Source organism: Pleurodeles waltl, chromosome 4_1 (genome assembly GCF_031143425.1).
Source record: "Pleurodeles waltl isolate 20211129_DDA chromosome 4_1, aPleWal1.hap1.20221129, whole genome shotgun sequence".
NCBI classification, from domain to species: Eukaryota; Metazoa; Chordata; class Amphibia; order Caudata; family Salamandridae; genus Pleurodeles; species Pleurodeles waltl.
In genome coordinates, this window is record NC_090442.1 from 986,920,373 (window position 1) to 986,938,915 (window position 18,543).

Consider the following 18,543-nt stretch of genomic DNA (forward strand, 5'->3'; position numbering starts at 1 on the left):
AAGCCACATGGGTCCCATCAATTGCACCAATGATGTTGGGGATGTGTCCAAGGGCATAGAAATCAGCTTTCACTGTAGGCAAATCACCCTCCTCTGGGAAAATGATGTAGCTCCGCATGAGTTTCATCAGGGCAGACAACACTCTGGATAAGATCTTGGAAAACATAGGCTGAGACATCCCAGATGACATGGCCACTGTTGTCTGGAATGAGCCAGTTGCAAAGAAATGGAGGACAGACAGAACCTGCACTAGAGGGGGAATTCCTGTGGGTTGGCGGATGAGGGACATCAGGGCTGGCTCCAGCTGGGCACACAGTTCATGGATGGAGGCTCGGTCAAGTCGGTATCGTAGTATTATGTTGCGTTCTTCCATTGTGGACAGGTCCACCAGCGGCCGGTACACGCGAGGATTCCTCCTTCTCATCGCTAGTCCCAGCGGACGGTGCCTAGGAAGGAGAATATGGAGTACAGAGTCAATCCACTCACAGGTACGTACAACACAGCTTGCACAGTACAGGTAAATGTATGGTTTGATATGTTTGTATGTGTGCCATTGCAAGGCCTAGGCCTGTGTGACGCATTAGAAATTAAGCCATGTGGGCCCTTGAAATGGCCGATGCCTGACCTGTGAAGTGGGACAATGGGATGTGAGGTCACTGCGCTGGCGGGGCGCACCGTGGCGGTAGGTGGTCGAAGACCGCTGTGCGAAGACGCATTGGTTAACATTGAAGCCTATGGGTTTCAGGAGCCAATGACGATGTGCGCCGGCGGTCGCGGGACGCACCACCGCGGTGCGCACCGCCGCGGGCGTGACCGCCATTTTCTATCTGCTTAATCATTCGAGACCTGATCATCCACAGGAGAGGACCTATACTGCAAGTGCTGCTGTGAACTCGGTCTGGAAGTGACAATGGCTGCTGCTACTGGTGAAAGGGCCCCCGCCTTCAGTTCAGAAGAGTTGGAGAAGCTCGTGGACGGGGTCCTCCCCCAGTATGCGCAACTCTACGGTCCTCCAGACCAACAGGTGAGTACACTCAGTGCACATTGAATGGGTTATGCCTGTGTGGAGGGGGGGGGATGTAAGTTGGTGGGGTGTGGAGGGAATGGGGAGTGCAACGCACGACAGATGAGAGAATGGGAACCATGACAAGGTTGGGGAGGGGGGCATGTACTCCAAACATGCAGATATGTGACGGTTTCTCTTTCCCATCCTGTACATGTCAAACAGGTGAGCGCCCACCAGAAAATCGATATTTGGCGTGCCATCGCCGAGAAAGTCCGGAACTTGGGGGTCCACAACAGACGGGGCACCCACTGCCGCAAGAGGTGGGAGGACATCCGCCGCGGAACGAGGAAGACCGCAGAAACACTGCTGGGGATGGCCTCCCGACCTAGGAGGGGTGCCAGTCGCACCATGACCCCCCTGATGTCCCGGATCCTGGCGGTGGCCTACCCTAATTTGGATGGGCGCTTGAGGACAGCACAGCAGACACAAGGGGGTGAGTATCCGCACATTCTCCTATCTGTATGCGCATTGGAGGCGTCTGGGTGGGGGAGGAGGGCTGTGGGTGACATTAGGCCCGGGCGCTCTCTGTAGTGTAGTCCGCTCCCTTAGGCATGGCCCTGTGCCCCCGCCCCCCACCTCTGTAGGGTGCCAAGTGCAGCTACCCATGCTGCAGCATCACACATGTGCGCATGTGTTGTCCCTAGACCTGTTTGCCTAGTCAGAAGTACTGAGTAGTGTACCCCAAGTTCGCGACTTAGTGCACGAGGCACCTGTGTCTGTCCTCTCCGCAAAGGGTATTGCTAAGGCATGCACTCAACTTTGTTGAATTTCTCCCCCCACCCTAAATCTTTGTCTTCTTGTGTTTTAGCATCATCAGGCGGAGGAGATTTGGCGTCGGAGCAGGAGGGAGCTGCAGGTCACCAGGCCCCGGTGGGCACTGACACAGACACCGAGGGCACCAGTGATCCGGAGGGCGAGGGGAGCACCACAACGGGGGCCGGTGGAGACACCAGCGACACGGACACGTCCTCGTTTGGGAGCTCCCTAGCGGGGGCGGCACCATCTGTGCCCCCCGCAACAACAGGTACAGCCGCCACCCAGCGCACCAGCACCGCCCTCCCAGCAGCCCCTCAGTCTTCGCTCCGTGGCCGCTCGGCCAGGAAGGCGCGCGTCTCCTTCGCCCCAGGCACCTCAGCCCCTGCCTCTGTTACCCCTGCTGCCCTCAGTGCGGAGCTCATTGACCTGGTGAGGACGCTCATTGTTGGGCAGACTACCCTTCTGAATGCCATCCAGGGGGTGGAAAGGGAGGTGCATCGGAGCAATGCCTACCTGGAGGGCATTCATTCGGGTCAGGCTGCCCATCAACGAGCGTTCACTGCTCTGGCCTCAGCACTGACGGCAGCCATTGTCCCTGTCTCCAGTCTCCCTCTTCTATCTGCCTCCACCCTTTCTCTGTCTCCTGTACCTCAACCTATCCCATCCACACCATCAGACCAGCCTGCACACACCTCAACACCCAAGGCCAGCTCATCCAAACATAAGCACCACAGAAAACACAAGCATTCACCCAAGCAACACACAGATGCAGACATATCAACAGTCACTACCACCTCTGTGTCCCCGTCCTCCTCGTCTCCCTCCTCCCTCCCTGTGACGTCTACACTCACACCTGCATGCACCCCAACATCAGCTAGTTCTTCCACCACCAGCAAACCCTCCACTACAGTCCGCACACCTGCAGTCACCACCCCCACTGGCATTTACACGTCCCCTGTGTCCTCTCCCACTGTGTCTGTCACCCCCTCTTCCAAGACACATAAACGCAGGCAGACACCCAAACAACAGCCAACCACCTCACCACAGCCTACGTCCCAGTCACCTGCACCCAAGGACAGCACACCTGGCTCTCATACAACCACATCCTCTTCCTCCACTTCTCTCACCACTACTCCTACCCCTTACCTTGGTCCCAAGAAAAATTACCTCTCCAGTTTTGACCTCTTTCCCTCCCCCGACCCACCCCCTCCAACTGGGAAAAGTCCCAAGGGCACCTCAGCCACCACCAGCCCAACTACTACAGTGCAAGTGGTGCATGGCATGTGGAGTCCACCCTTTGGCGGCAGTAACACTTCGGTGAGCAGCAAGGGGACAGCCAGCCCCCCCCCCAGGCAAGAGGACCCGGAAATTGAAGGGCCGCCGTGAGCGGACAGAGACGGCTGCCCCCAAGGAGGTGACTCCGGCCACTTCACCGGCCACAGCAGCCAGGGGAGGCAAGGGCCCGAGAGCCCCATCTAAGGAGCGGAAGGACAGCAGGGCGGAGAGGACAACCACCAGGAGCGCGGAGCAGGAGGGCCCCACAAGCCCCATCCCGGCTGCAAGGGACGACACCAAAGGGCCCAGGACTCACTCCCCGAAGGGGCCTGACACAGCACGGTCGGAGGGCGACTGAGCAGGGTGTCCAGGCCAGGTATGACTCCCTTGACATACTGCAAGAGCACCGCTGAACAGGGCCCTGCCGTGAAGACAGGTACCGCTGAACAGGGCCCCGCCGTGCAGAAGAGCACCGCTGAACAGGGCCCCGCCGTGCAGAGGAGCACCACTGAACAGGGCCCCGCCGTGAAGACAGGTACCGCTGAACAGGGCCCCGCCGTGAAGACAGGTACCGCTGAACAGGGCCCCGCCGTGAAGACAGGTACCGCTGAACAGGGCCCCGCCATGCAGAAGAGCACCGCTGAACAGGGCCCCGCCGTGCAGAGGAGCACCGCTGAACAGGGCCCCGCCGTGAAGACAGGTACCGCTGAACAGGGCCCCGCCGTGCAGAGGAGCACCGCTGAACAGGGCCCCGCCGTGCAGAGGAGCACCGCTGAACAGGGCCCGCCGTGAAGACAGGTACAGCTGAACAGGGCCCCGCCGTGAAGACAGGTACCGCTGAACAGGGCCCCGCCGTGCAGAAGAGCACCGCTGAACAGGGCCCCGCCGTGCAGAAGAGCACCGCTGAACAGGGCCCCGCCGTGAAGACAGGTACCGCTGAACAGGGCCCCGCCGCCTCAAGCACCGCTCCACTGGGCCCTTCCTGTCAAGCACCGCTCCGCTGGGCCCTTCCTGTCAAGCACCGCTCCGCTGGGCCCCGCCGTCTCAAGCACCGCTCCGCTGGGCCCCGCCGTCTCAAGCACCGCTCCGCTGGGCCCTCCTGTCAAGCACCGCTCCGCTGGGCCCTCCTGTCAAGCACCGCTCCGCTGGGCCCCGCCGTCTCAAGCACCGCTCCGCTGGGCCCTTCCTGTCAAGCACCGCTCCGCTGGGCCCCGCCGTCTCAAGCACCGCTCCGCTGGGCCCCGCCGTCTCAAGCACCGCTCCGCTGGGCCCCGCCGTCTCAAGCACCGCTCCGCTGGACATCGCCATGTCATGCACCGCTGCGCTGGGTCCCGCCGTCTCAGGCACTGTTTATGGTTCACTGTGCCCACCATGCCTCCTCCTTGACCAGTGGACTCTGTAATCCACCTGAGAGACTGTGGCTTTGCACTCCCCAGGATGGTCCAGTGGGCAATCCACCCACTATAGAGACTTGAGAGACTGTGGCTTTGCACTCCCCAGGATGGTCCAGTGGGCAACCCACCCACTGCAGAGACTTGAGAGACTGTGGCTTTGCACTCCCCAGGATGGCACAGTGGGCAACCCACCCACTGCAGAGACTTGAGAGACTGTGGCTTTGCACTCCCCAGGATGGTATAGTGGGCATGGTGGCTCCTCGTGGATCTGGCGTCGTGGACTCATGTGGCTGTGGTGGCCCCCCCTTCCCTTCCCCCTGAGGTGCCTGTAGTTTTGACATTGGATGCCCCTGCAGTGTTCTCTCCAAAGGACTCAGGTCTCGTGTGTGGGCTTTGCCCTTGTTTCGCAGAACCTTGGCCCACGGACATGTTAGATTCGTAGGATGTGCAGGACTTGTTACTTCAGTGATACACTGATGTGTATATCTTTTTGGTTTTTGTAAATATTTTTCACGGTTGCTCAATTATTTCCAGGTGCTTTTTTTGTACATGAAAATTTATTCCAAATTTGGTTGTGTCATTGTATTTTTAAAGGGTCTTTGTGTGGTGTCACTGTGACTTCCTGCTCTGCATTGGTGTGTACATATTGGGGGGGGGGGGTCGCATATGTGTATGCCCATAACCTTTCTTCCTCCCCCCTCCCGTGTGTCGTAGGTGCAGTACTCACCGTTGACGTCTGCGCCGGAGTTCGTACTCGTGGTAGATGAGCAGGTAGATGAGAGCAGGTATGATGTTCAATTCGGGTTCCATGCTGTCCGGATTCCGCGTGGAGTGTGTCGAGGTGAGCGTTTTCCATTGAAAATGTCTGTTTCCGCCGTGTTTTTATCGGCGGGGCTCCCGCCCCGGAAAAGGTGGCGGATTGGTGGGTCGTGATAGGGTGGGCGGTACATTGTCTGCCGCCTGGCTGTTGCCGGTGACCGCCGCGCTGTTTGTTTGTTCCGCCGTGGCGGTCGGAGTGTTAATGCGGCAGGCTGTGTTAGCGGTTCCCGCCAGGGTCAGAATTGCATTTTTTTGACCGCCGGCCTGTTGCCGGGTTGGCCGCCGCTTTATCACCGACCGCCAGGGTCAGAATGACCCCCTTGGTGTTAAGAAGTGTTTTATTCAATCTTACAGCTACCTTTGTTTGCTTGTTATGCCTGTTTTATTACAATTAGATTGATATAAACTAAAGTATGCATAGTTTGGTATGGCTGTAAATCCTTCTAAAAGCTAAACCCTACTGCTCCGCAAAAACACGTTGGCTCATTATTGGACTTTATCATTGTATTTTTAACTCGTTGGCAGATATACCTGGTTTCCTAACAGTTTTCAGGGCACATGTAAAGACATCTAAACAGCAGAGCCTGATTTGGAGTAAGGCAGAAGGTGTTACTCTGTCACAAACGTGATGGATTTTCCGTCTGCTATGTCCCATAGTAACTTATGGAGATAGTAATACAGCAGACGGGATATCAGCCGCGTTTGTGACAGAGTAACCTGATTGCCAAACTCTGCAACTGAGGCCTTAGGTATGTCCATTGTAGGGGCTCGCGTAGTAGCATGTGGCGGGGCCAGCAAAGTGAAGTCGTACATCCCTCAACACAAATGTACCCGTAGCCAGGAGAGGTGGTGATAAAATCTCTTCTCTAATAGAGCACCAAAAAATACTACATTGCTTCTGGGTATGAATTGTTCTTTAGACGTATTTTCAAATTACATTTAAATGTCTTAGCTTGGTAATAGTGAGATCGTAATTAGAAACAACTTAGCATGATATTTTTTATTTTCTTCCATGATTCCTATTATTAACCCAACAGAAACAGCGTTACACTTATTACTACACCAGTTATTGAAATGTCTAAATACAGAGGATGCGTCCCACCACAAACTTGATATATCCTGAAATATTCTTGCTTGTCTTTATGATGTTTTAGTAAGTAAACCTGTTGAACAAATAAAATAGGGGTTTGGCTAATTGTTACTCAATTCAAATCACAACGTATCTAATAATAGAGAATCTGATTGCTATCGTTTTATTTTTGTTTTGTTTGCTGTAGGCAGATTCTTAATGTGCTGTCCTTGCATAGTGCAAATCTAAACCTATTGACCATCGTACTTAAGACTTTAACTCTGCTCCTAACATCAGGTAATGCTTATGTTTTTAAATCCTGTCATTGAGGCATAAAAAGTTTGTATTTTTCATATCATATTGCGTGTTTTCACTTCTTCCTTTTTACTTTCTAAGAATTGTATTTATAAACTGTTCTGTGTGAAGGTTAAAATCTCAATGCCTGAATATGGTGTTATTGCTTGACAGATATAGTTACTGCAGCTATTTGTTAGGTGTTTGCAAGACTTTGCATGAGAGGAGAAGAGATAAAAACATTGGTAACAAGGAACAATGGAATCTACTGCTGTCATTATCTACCAGCCCAACTCTTTTGCCCTACATCCGTATTGTGCACTGACTTAGCACTTCCATTGTAGTTGCGTGATAGAAGGGATTGCTGCTACTGTTCATGGTTTGTTGGTAATACTGTGCCTGCTTAAAGAATCCTACAGACAATTGATGGCATTTGACAACTAACCTCGCCTCACCCAACTGAGGCCTTTCATGCCACTTTAGGATTTCACTGAATGTTGGCCAGCAGGTGAAGCACATTAATTTATGCAAAAACAACAGAAGGACAGAATGTGGAACCAATCAAACATTTACCCCCAATCACCGATCTGGGTTTAATCCATTAATTATTTTGCTCACCATGCCACCCCAGTTTGAACCAGCCATATGCAAATCAGTCTTGACCCCGGGGTGAATGTTTGATTGGTTCCACATTCTGTCTATCATTTGTGTTTGTTTGCTTTTGTTGCCCTAAGTGCCCCGGGTATGACAGATATGGGTCCCAGGCTCATTATGCCATCAGATTCAAGTTAGCCTGGCTGATGAAGAGTGATACCCTGAAACTGATCCCAGGATGCTTGTTTATGGTCCAGAGAGGCCCTGGCCTGGCAGTTCGGGCTGGACTGGTCCCATGGGGAACAGGGTCAAGTCTAAACCTTAATTCTCTAAAAAGTCTGAACAGATTTACACCAAATCACAAAAAAGTATGCTTTCTGGATACATATATATATAGCTTTCTGCCAAATATGGTGTACTTATGTTCAGCTGTTGGTGCCTAATTTTTGCAATGGAAATTGCATGAAGAAAAAGTGTTTTGGGACCCCACCTTTTTATCTGCCCCTGCTCGCGTAATGGATCATGCTAAAACTTTCCAGGAGGGAGCTGAAGTGGATGAACTGTTTTTTATTTGTAAAGTTTTGTGAAGATTTGTCAAATGCACCAAAATTATTAGCAAAACAAAAAATGCTTTTCCTATGGCAACTCTTATTATGGGGAAAAAATAACACCCACACCCCCAACTCCCCTCCCACACACACTTTTTCTCTCTCTACTCGCTCTCCTTCTTGCTACTCTTTTCTCTGTTATCTTCTCTCTACTCTCTCCTCTCTCATCCCCCCCCATCACTACTGATGCCTCAGGTGATTGTCAGTGTTTGCAGCCTGGCCACTTTCCTTCCCAACTGTGGCATTTTAAGTTGAGTTCACTAAACACACTGGAAAAACTGTAGCCTGCTAACAGGAGTGGTAAAGCATGGCTGTCTAGACTTCAATTAATGTTGCCAAAATGAAGGTCATGGTTTTCTGTAATATATCTTTGGAAAGGTAAAGAAAAATTAGAAATGCAATTTTTGACTATAAAAAATTAATTCACTGGTCAGCAGTGGCAGGTTGAGACACAGGTGTTTGAAAGCCTTAGGTTTCAGCAGTTTCTTTGTATTTTTGCATTCCTAAAGAACTTAGGGCCAGATGCAGGAAACGTTTAGCGAGTCGCAAACGGCAAAAATTGCCGTTTGCGACTCGCTAAACGCATTTCCCTATGCAGAAATGCATATTGCGAGTCGGGACCGACTCGCAATATGCATTTCAGAATCGCAAATAGGAAGGGGTGTTCCCTTCCTATTTGTGATTCGGAGCGGAATGCAATACCATTTGCGACCGCATATGGGTATCGCAGTTACCATCCACTTCAAGTGGATGGTAACCCACTCGCAAATTGAAAGGGGTCCCCATGGGACCCCTTCCACTTTGTGAATGGATCCAAAATTATTTTTTCAGGGCAGGTAGTGGTCCAAGGGACCACTACCTGCCCTGAAAAAATACCAAAACTAAAGGTTTCTTTTTTTTTTAAGTGCAGCTCGTTTTCCTTTAAGGAAAACGGGCTACACTTAAAAAAAAAAAAACTGCTTTATTGATAAAGCAGTCACGAACATGGAGGTCTGCTGACGACAGCAGGCCTCCATGTTTGCGAGTGCCTAGACTCGCTATGGGGCAGCAATTTGCGACCCACCTCATGAATATTAATCAGGTGGGTCATTGCGATCCCATAGCGAGTCGCAGACGGTGTCTGAGACACCGTACTGCATACCAATTTGCGAGTTGCAAATTGCGAGTCGCATGGATTCGCAATTTGCAACTCGCAATTTTTTTTTGTTGCTACATCTGGCCCTAAATAACCTCTGTGTGCTTTGGTAATCTATATTATTTGTGAATTTTGTGCTTGTAAAGGGTATTAATTTGAGAACACATGAAGCCTGCTGTGCAGTACAAACATAATGCAAAAACAAGGTGCCTCCTCCAGAAACCTTGTGCATTTAGTTTGTGGCTTGGCTTTTCTGTTTAGACTGCCAATATAGAGTAAATGGTATGATGGTGATTATGTGAAGAGTGCTTCTAAACTTACCCATCTATTTGACAGAGGCTACCACAGACCTGTACTGGCAAATGTTAATTTTGATATCTATCAGCCACAGGGTCAGATTCATACTGAGGCTTTGGAGGTGAGAGGCTAGGTAAATCTGTGCTAATCCCAATAGTGTCTTTCAGCACGGTTCTATAAGATCCAGTATAGATTAAATACATATATGTTCAGAGCCACCCTCACTCTTATTTTTTTATCCTTCCCTTAATTTAAACTAATACCCTAGAACATGTGTTTTTGTTTCAGGAAGACGGTCCCTACAGATAAGAGGGAGTAGAGCAAGCATTTTATTAATTCACACCTCTGAAATGGCAGCCCTAGTGTGAAAGATGGGTCGGGCCATCCATGATGTTAGAACAGCAGTCTGGTATTACTTGAATGCTTCCTGGCAGTACAGCACACGTCACATTACCTCATTTTTTAGGTCTAGCACTACCACAATACACAAAGGGAAGGTTTTGGGACAGCCCCCGACAGCCCTTGGCTTACTTGAGTCAACCCCTTCACAAAGTGTTTGTTTGAAGTGGCCCTCACAATTTGGATGAACATATGGCATTTTTTGAATTACCAAGATATAAAAGTCTGTCTCCTAGCCATGAACTTCAGAATATACACATCATACCTCTGGGAGGTGGGGTCTTTTAATTGTGACCTGGTGGTGAGGATAGAGACAGCAGGGTGGTCTTCCTCACTTAGTTACTACTTATTTTTTACTTTTTGTTGAGTGTTTTTCGAGTCTTACTCCTGGTCCGTTGAGAGGTCTTTTAGGAAGACAGTATTTAAACCCTGCTGGTCCTGTAATCTGACAATGTCCGTGACAGGTCTTTACCTCGTGTGTCTTTGGTGCCTGGAGCATGACCACAACCCAAAGTTGTTCTCAGTGCCAAGACCTGCATCCACAGGCTTTGAGGGAGCAGTCCCTGAAGCTGATGGTGTCCCGATGCGTGACTCTGCACAAGTTGGGATCCCAGTCGAGAGGAAGGTGATCGGTTGCAGAGCCTGAAGTCGTCGTAGTCCCACTCCAAGTCCTTGGGACGATCAGGTACGTTGAAGCGCAAGAAAAATTCCAAGAAGTTGAAAGCACTCTTCGACTTCTCCTTGTCCATTGGATGATGAGGCGAACGAGCATTGATGCTATTGGCTTCTTTCTGTGTAACCTGCACCTGGGCTGACTCTGTGCCTTCCTGAGTTGCCAGGAGCCGGAGCGGCCCCCACCCAACTCTGTGAGTTTGAGTCCAAGCTCCTCATTTTTGGGCAACCCGACCCTGCTGGAGTGCATTTCGGCCCACCGAGTTGAAGGCGGCCCCTTTAGGTTTGGCTCTGGCGACTTTAGCCTCGACACAGAGTGGCTCCCAGGGATCCATTCCTGGATCTGGATTGGCGCAGGTCATCACCCTGAATTTCCCAGACACCGGTCCTGATGGCAACACTCCCAGCGCTGTCTGTTCCCACAGGTCGCACTCTCCCCATTGTAGTTGCCGTCTCTGACATGGAGCTAGGTTGGCATTGTACAACACCAACTCTGGCACAGAGGGGCTTTCAGGGATCCAGTCCTGGATCTGGACCGGCGCAGGTCATCACCCTGACTTTCCCTGATACCGGTCCTGATGCCAACACTCCCAGCGCTGACTGTGCCCACAGGTCGCACTCTCCCTATTGTAGTTGCTGTCTCTGACACGGAGCTAGATTGGCATTGTACGACACCAACTCTGGCACCGACAGGAGCTTTGCCTCCTCGTTCGGATCCTGAGTCCTTTCCCTATGGTCTGGGCTTCAATGATGAATGGGAGCGGCATTTGACCCTTTAGAATACCAACCCGATGAAGAGATGGACTGGCATGAAGATTTGGGTGAGGCCACAGGACTGGATACATCTCCAAATGCTGGGATGCTTTCCTCCCCTACTGTGGCTACGGAGGAGGGAGCTTCCTATGCTATTGTGGTGAATAGGGTCAGGCAATTCCTGGACATTTACCTGCCCTCACTGGCCATCAAGACTAATCTCTTGACAGAGGTGCTGCTATGGTGAGCTTCACTTCGGTACCCCTGCTCCCATTCAAGTAATACCCTCACTGACGTCCTACGGGTTCCTGGTGCAAACCCAGCACAGGGGTTCCTGTGAACAGGAAGCTTGCCCGTCACAATCCACCCATAAATGGGGACACAAGATTCTTGACACAGCACCCCACCTCTGAGAAGTTAGTTTACCAAGCCTCTACTTCCCAGGGCACGTTCCCTTCTGCTCCCCTGGACAGGAAGTAAAAAAGTTTGGACTCACTTGGGAAGAAGATATTTTCTTCTCCCAGCCTTGCATTGTGGTTTGTGAACACCGCAAGCCTTTTGGGCCATTAGTCGCACACACTGTGGGATATGGTTGCACAGGTGCTGCCACAGGTCCCGGAGGACGCCCAAGCAATATTCTCTCAGGCTGTTGCAGATGGGAGGGATGCAGCAGAGTTCACAGTTTGTTGCGGACTGGACACGACTGACTCACTAAGTAGAGCAGTTTCTTTGACAGTGCCCCTGAGGCGCCACACCTGACTGAGGACATCTGTTTTTATGGGGACTATCCAAGCTTCTTTGATGGACATGCCCTTTTCATCTCAAGGAGCTCAGGCCTCCTGTATGCCTTTCCGTCCATACCACTCCTACTCAGAGTTCTCAAGAAGATCAGGAACAACCGGGCTCAAGTAATCCTTGTGGCTCCGGACTGGGCACGGAGGGTCTAATATCCCAAGCTACAGATCATGCCCATGGATCCTCCAATCATACTGCCCCTTTGGGAGGATCTTTTGTCGCAGCAACAGAGGATTGGTTCTGCCCCCAAACCTGTGGACTCTCCACCTTCTTGCATGGAGATTGAGTGGAGATGTGATCTTGGCTGACAGGCGTCCCTCCACCAAAATTATATATGCCTGTCGTAAGAAATTTGTGGCATGGTGCACAGAAAAGTCTGTTGACCCATTTCTGCCCTTCTCTCTGAGGTCCTGTTGTTTATCCTTTCTGTTTCCCAGAAGGGCTCTGCTATGGGCACTCTTAAGGGCGATCCGCCTGCTATTTCTGCTTTTTTACGGTTGCCTGATCAACCTTCTTTGTTTAAGTCTCCTACTGTACATAGGTTCCACAAAGATCTCACACATCTTTGACCTCCATCCCCATTCATTATGCCCCAATGGGATCTGAATTTGTTTTTGACCTTTCTGATGTGTGCTCCTTTCGAACCTCTCCGCAATTTTCTACTCGGGCCTGTCATGTTGAAAACTGCCTTCCCTATGGTATTCACTTTTGCCTGCAAGGAGAGAGAGCTACAGACATTGTCATTTAAGCTGCCTTATCTTTCTATGTATCCTGACAAAGTGATGCTTTGCACCAGGGCCTCTTTTCGGCCAAAAGTGGTCACACCCTTTCATGTTGGCCAATCCAGCACCCCCCATATCCTTCTAAGAAAGAGGAGAGACTCCACCTCCTGGACCCAAAAAGAGTGTTGGTGTTTTACTGTTATTGTACTAAAAAGTTCTCAGTGTATGACCAACTCTGTAGTTTATGTAGGTGCGAAGAAAGGTTGTTCAGGGCAGAAGCAGACCATCACCAGATAGGACGTACGCAACATTCAAATCTACTCATTGGCAAACAAGCAACTCCTGGAGGGTTTGCACACTCATTCTCCCCAAGCTAAGACTGCAACCACTGGGTTAGCATGTCGAGTTCCAGTCCTTGACATCTATCAGGTGGCAACATGGGCAACTGCACACACTTATCAAACACTGTTGTCTGGACAGTTAGGTCCGTAGGGATGAGCACTTTGTCTGCTTAGTCCTGCAGGACTTTCTAGTATGAACTTGGTTCATAGACCCACCTCCAGGGATGGTATTGCTTGGGTATCTATTAAAAGGTAAGTAATCTGCAGCTAGAAGTTTCTATCCGATGGAGAAGTTACTTACCTTCAGTAATGCCTTATTTGCGAGAGACTACATCTAGCTTTAGATTCCTCACCCATCCTCCCTGCTCTGCAAACTGATCTCTAGGGCTAGGGGCTCCCCTTTCAGGGCCTTAGTTTTGATGTACCAGTTGTTAGTGTTCTTCATGGATCTGTGCTATTAATGTGGAAAGTCGTGAAAAAAAACTGACACCAGGATGCCTGAGTGGCACCTATGTATGACCTGCAACGTCATATCCAGCGTGGACGCCACAGACGATGGACACAGAGACGATTGTCAAGACAGAGGTGTCTTGAGTGGCCTTACGCTTCTGTTGGTGGTTTCAGTGAATGGTGTTGGTGTAATACTTTGTTTATCTTACATGTAGAGCATTCTGCAAGTTGGGCGGGGCCCTTTTAGTACCTTGATGTTATCAGGAGTTTTGTTTTTCTACCATGTTGTTTTCTGTCTTTGGATGGTGCATTTATTGTCAGCTAGATCTTTAGAGTACCAGAATGCTGAAGTTTTATCTTTAACTTTCAATGTGTTTGAATATTCCATAGGTAGCGCATATAATTGTGCGATGCATAAGGAAAAATGACATCTGAAGGCTGTAAAGGTCTACAGCCAGGCAGCATGGATGATAGCTGCAATATAAGCGTAAAATGTAAAGGATCCTGCAGGCAGCTTACAAACCTGTGACAAGAAGGACTGTCATTGAAAATACTGGCCACGGATAGAACAGAGTTGTGACTAGGTGGACTAGTTCCTCGAGTATTGGGATAGTAGCGAAAGGAAATAGAAAGTTATTAAAAGGGCTGAAGACTTGCACAAAAAGCCTATAAAAAAAGGGCCATTTGTAACATGTCACTAATTACGGGGATTAGTGACTAGTACCACATAAAGGTCTCTTGCCAGTAGGATGTGTCTGAATGCCTTTGCAAAGTGCAACACAAGTTCCATGGTTTGTGCAGTAATAAAACCTAAAGTTTGTTTGACAAGCAGATAACAAAGTTCCTAGTGTCCTTTCCAGAATGATGATCAAAAAAAAAAGACTCTGTCCTGATGAAAGATGGCTTCAAAGCCTTTCTTCATGTACTACTTAAAGGATAGAAGGCCCGCCTCAGCTAGAAAATTGATAATCTGAAAAAAAAGGCATTAATGATGCAATAGCGACCTTTAGGCAGGACATTGATGAAATTGGATCAAGAGTAGTTGAAATGGAGAATTCACTGTAGGGAATTTTGATCAAAGCAACTGACTCAGCACCAAAGATGAGTAATAAAGAAGCACATTACAATTAAAATGTGAAGCTTTAGGGAAAAGTGCAAGAAGGAACAATATAAGGACTCAAAATATGAAAAGAGATGCTAATGGAGCAGACTTAGTAACTTCTTGACTAGTAGTTTTGCTCAAATGTATCCCAACTTCGGGAAGGAGGATCAATCACAATAGAGAGAGCACAGAGAGTGGAGCCTAGGAAAATGAGTCGCACAATGAAGCCAAAAACATTGCTGTTAAATTATCATCCTTTTCACAAAGAGGAAAAATACTGTGAGAAGTTAGGAAACAGTCCCTGAATGAATTTGGCAAAGCATAACTAATTCTACTGCAACATCTCTTCTAAAATAAATAAAAAATCAAACCAATTAAAGATGCTTTGAGCAAAAGTAAGATCTGATTCAGAGGGATATTTCTATGTGGGCTTGCCTTCCAGTTGGGGATGAAGGAAGGGATTAATCTTTTGGGACAAAACCCCTTCATACAAAAAGCTCAAGAAACTGCAAGACACTATCTGCAGAAGAAAAGAGGGAGAGGATTCCTCCTAAAAGTCATAAATATGGACAGTGATCAGCCAAGATAGCGGGAAAGAGAGTAAATGTCGAAGGGGAGGCAGAACTCAAACACAGCAATAAAATGCCTCTGGGGGTTGGGTGGTGCTGTGAGGAGATAAGCTCACTGATTTAAAGATATGTAGTAAAATAAGACAATAAATTTGGCCAGATTGGCTCTCCCACAGGTTAAGACTGGTTTGCGTATTACATTTAATAACTGCTACTTTCCGTTTGGGAATAGCTAGAAAAATATTTAAGGGACTCATATTTTAAAATAGATCTTTTTCCGAAATTACCTCTTTAGTAAGTTGTCATTTTCCTGCCTAAAACTAAAAGGCTTTCCTACCAGTGTCCACCTGTCACCTGACCCCTGGTGGCTCCCCTGTAGTGAGTCCTTTGTCCTGGACAGTGGACAAAAGTCTCTGAGTGTGAGGAGGAGTTCTCCTTCCTTGACAGGTTGGCCTGGGATGTGTGCCAAGCACCATTCCTGAGCTTCAGAGGATGCCTACCCTGTCATTGGCAGATGAAACACACACCTTGGCCTATCGTTCTTTTGGCTCCCTAGTCAGGCTGGCTCCAGGTGTGGAAGAATTGAACGGACATGATTTAGGGGATGAACAAAGGCTTGCCCTGTGACAACCTTCTGTCATTAGTTATAAATGTGGGCCACCCAGACCTTGCCTCAGAACACTCCTAGACCTGTGAAAAATCCCAGCAGGGAGGACTTCCCTGGTATCTGAAGACACTGAAAGAAGTCTGGACCTGCTTGCCTCGAACTCAGGACCTCAGACGTGCCTCCAAGGGTCTATTGGCTGGCCTTCTGTTTGAGTTACAGGTACATAGTAAGCTCCGGAGGCCTTTCTCTCTGCAGCTGCCCACTTCCAACTGGACCTGCACTGGTACCTGCTGCTGGCCTCTGTTGGAGTGAGTCCTAACCCCCGCCGGCACCCTCTCTAGGCTCAGCCAAACCCAAACAAGGTTGAGGTATTTCTGGGCTCAGACTTTGCACGATTGGAGCTTTCCCTCCTTTGTCAACCACACTGGGACTCCACCCTTCAGCAGCCCCCCTTGTCGAGCCCCACTTCAGATCCAGCTTGCCTCGTCAGCAACCACTTTTTCTCCTTGAAAGTTTGTAAGTCAGAAGAAAAATGTTCCACTGGGATGAATCTGGTACCTCTAACCAACTTGTGATCCTTTGCCGTCAGCCTTTACTTATGACATTAACCCAGGCTAGTACGACCAGATACCCATGGTTGGTGCTTTGTGGTGTCATTTACAATTACAATTTTATATCTCTGGTTCTACTTAATGGACTTTTGTCATGTTGGTGTCATTGTATTTATCAAACTTCACTTCATTTCCTAAATTGGGTTGTGATTTTCCTGCTGTTGTTTCACTTTATTATTTGAGTACTGCATAAATACTTTACACATTGCCTCTAAGTTAAGCCTCCCCACAGTATGCCATAGGTATGAAGGAGTTGAGCTCAGGTTGATTCAGTGATTTTAGTTGTTCGCCCTGACAAGGTCTGTGGTTGTTATTTGAGGTGGGTACTCGCCCGTCAAAATTAGTACCCCAGTTACTTACAAATACATAGGAGAGCTAGACACATTCAGCACTCTTTCAATTAATGTTAAGCGGTATAGTTCTCCTTGTTAGAGAAAGAGCATCCATAAGTTTCTGGTCAGGCTAAAGTGTGGCAATGCAAGAAACTCCCCAGAGAAAAGGAGATTCTAAAACATTTAAACTGACTATAAATACAAGAGAAAATCACTCAAATGCATCGAATGTAGCACTTAGAGTAGCAATCTTGATTTTAAAATCCCTCAAATGGTACTTCTGGAAACAATATAATAATAGATAAGGAAGGTAGAAAAGGTATGGCGAAGGGAGGAATTGGGGGAGAAGGGAGACATATTAACCATGGTTGCTCTCTGTGCATCCAATCAGCAACACGCTACATTTTATGCTGGTGTCCTAAGGAAAGTAAAAGGATTGCCAGAAGGGACATTGATAGCATATCTGGTGCATGTAGACCAGGCAGGGACATGTCAGAAGATATCAAAAAGCAATTGCAAGAACTGGGCCTGCTTGACACTTGGAGGCTGTTTCAACATAGGGAGAGGGATTATTCATTCTTTTGAGTGATTCACCACACATAATCTAGGATCAGTATGATCTTACTATCGAGCCACACTATCGTTGGCTTTACTGCGGTAGGAAAAGGCACAATATCAGAACATGACCATGCCCCAGTCTGGATGACCAAGGGGTATGGAAACAACATAAACTGCTGGAAGCTGGGGAAATATAAATTACAGCATGCCATCAATAGGACTGAAATTTCATAAGCTGTTGTCAATTAGTTAATGACAGACAACTCAGATGAAGTCTCCCCTACAATCCTTTGAGATGCACTCAGGTTGTTTGTAAGAGGCTGGGTAATAGCAATGGCTTTGGCAGTGAAGATAGAGGTTTGATGCAAGCTCTACTGGAGGGCAATTTGAAAATAGTTGAGGAGAAACACGAAGAATCAGGTGCCATGGCAGTTTGAGAAATCTAATTAATGAAAGGGAGTACCTTAAAACTGTGCAAATAAACAGGTGGAAAAGACTCTTGTTACACTAAAACAGGGCTTTCAGACAGACTGTAGCGCTCATCACATGTTGACTAATAATCTTGAAGTTAACATTGATAGGAGAACTTCAGTTGGCAACAGAACACATGACAATAAAATAAAGGCAGAAATGTTCAACGCATTCTATGTAAACCTGTATTTTAAAGAAAGGAGTGTCAATAATATCTGGTCCTTTTTTGGAGGGCCTTGCACTCCCCTTCATCTCAGGGGAAAAGGCAACAGAGCTAGGAACCCACAAAGAAGAAGATAACATTAGGATCACAATAAAAACCTTGAAGGGCAGCAAAATACCACGGTGTGACTTCTTTATTGAGAAGTTCTACAAACTTATTTCAGCCAAATTAGCACCACTTTCCACTCATTTTGTGAAACTGGGATGATCATTTCTACTATCAAAAAGGCCACTGAATGTGGTGATTCTGAAATTAGGGAAAGATCACTCAGAAGATGCGGCATATAGAACAACTGGATGTAAAAATCTATATGAAACTTTTGGCCCTGCGACTTGGTCATTTTCTCTGTCAACCAATTGTTTTTTGTTACAAGAGGGCACACTTTCAAATATAAGAAGGCTAGCCCACCTCGTCAAAAAGGACAACTGTAAGAAATGAAAGGCTATTCTAGTGGTTCTAAATAATGAAAATGCCTTGTACACTGTCAACTGGAATTCATGGGATTGGTGCTCAAAGAATTAGGACTAGGAACCCAATTTATTAAGTTGGCAGTGGTAAGTCATCATCCCCAAAGGTCTTGTGTGACAATAGAAGGCGCATGGTGGAGGATTTTAAATTGTTTCTGAGGTAC

The 18,543-nt window shown here is 48.3% G+C and overlaps 1 protein-coding gene across 3 annotated transcripts in view; it reads left to right on the forward strand.

The window, feature by feature from the left end:
- Positions 1-18,543, forward strand: part of LRRK2 (leucine rich repeat kinase 2) — a 1,446,345-nt gene that overhangs the window by 88,321 nt on the left and 1,339,481 nt on the right. For 2 of the 3 annotated variants that reach the window (XM_069229760.1, XM_069229761.1), the window contains exon 4: positions 6,588-6,676. The exons of the other annotated variant lie outside the window; for it this stretch is intronic. In XM_069229760.1, coding sequence (XP_069085861.1) covers positions 6,588-6,676 — 89 coding nt within the window. The remainder of the gene's footprint in view (positions 1-6,587; positions 6,677-18,543) is intronic. 3 annotated transcript variants of the gene reach the window in all.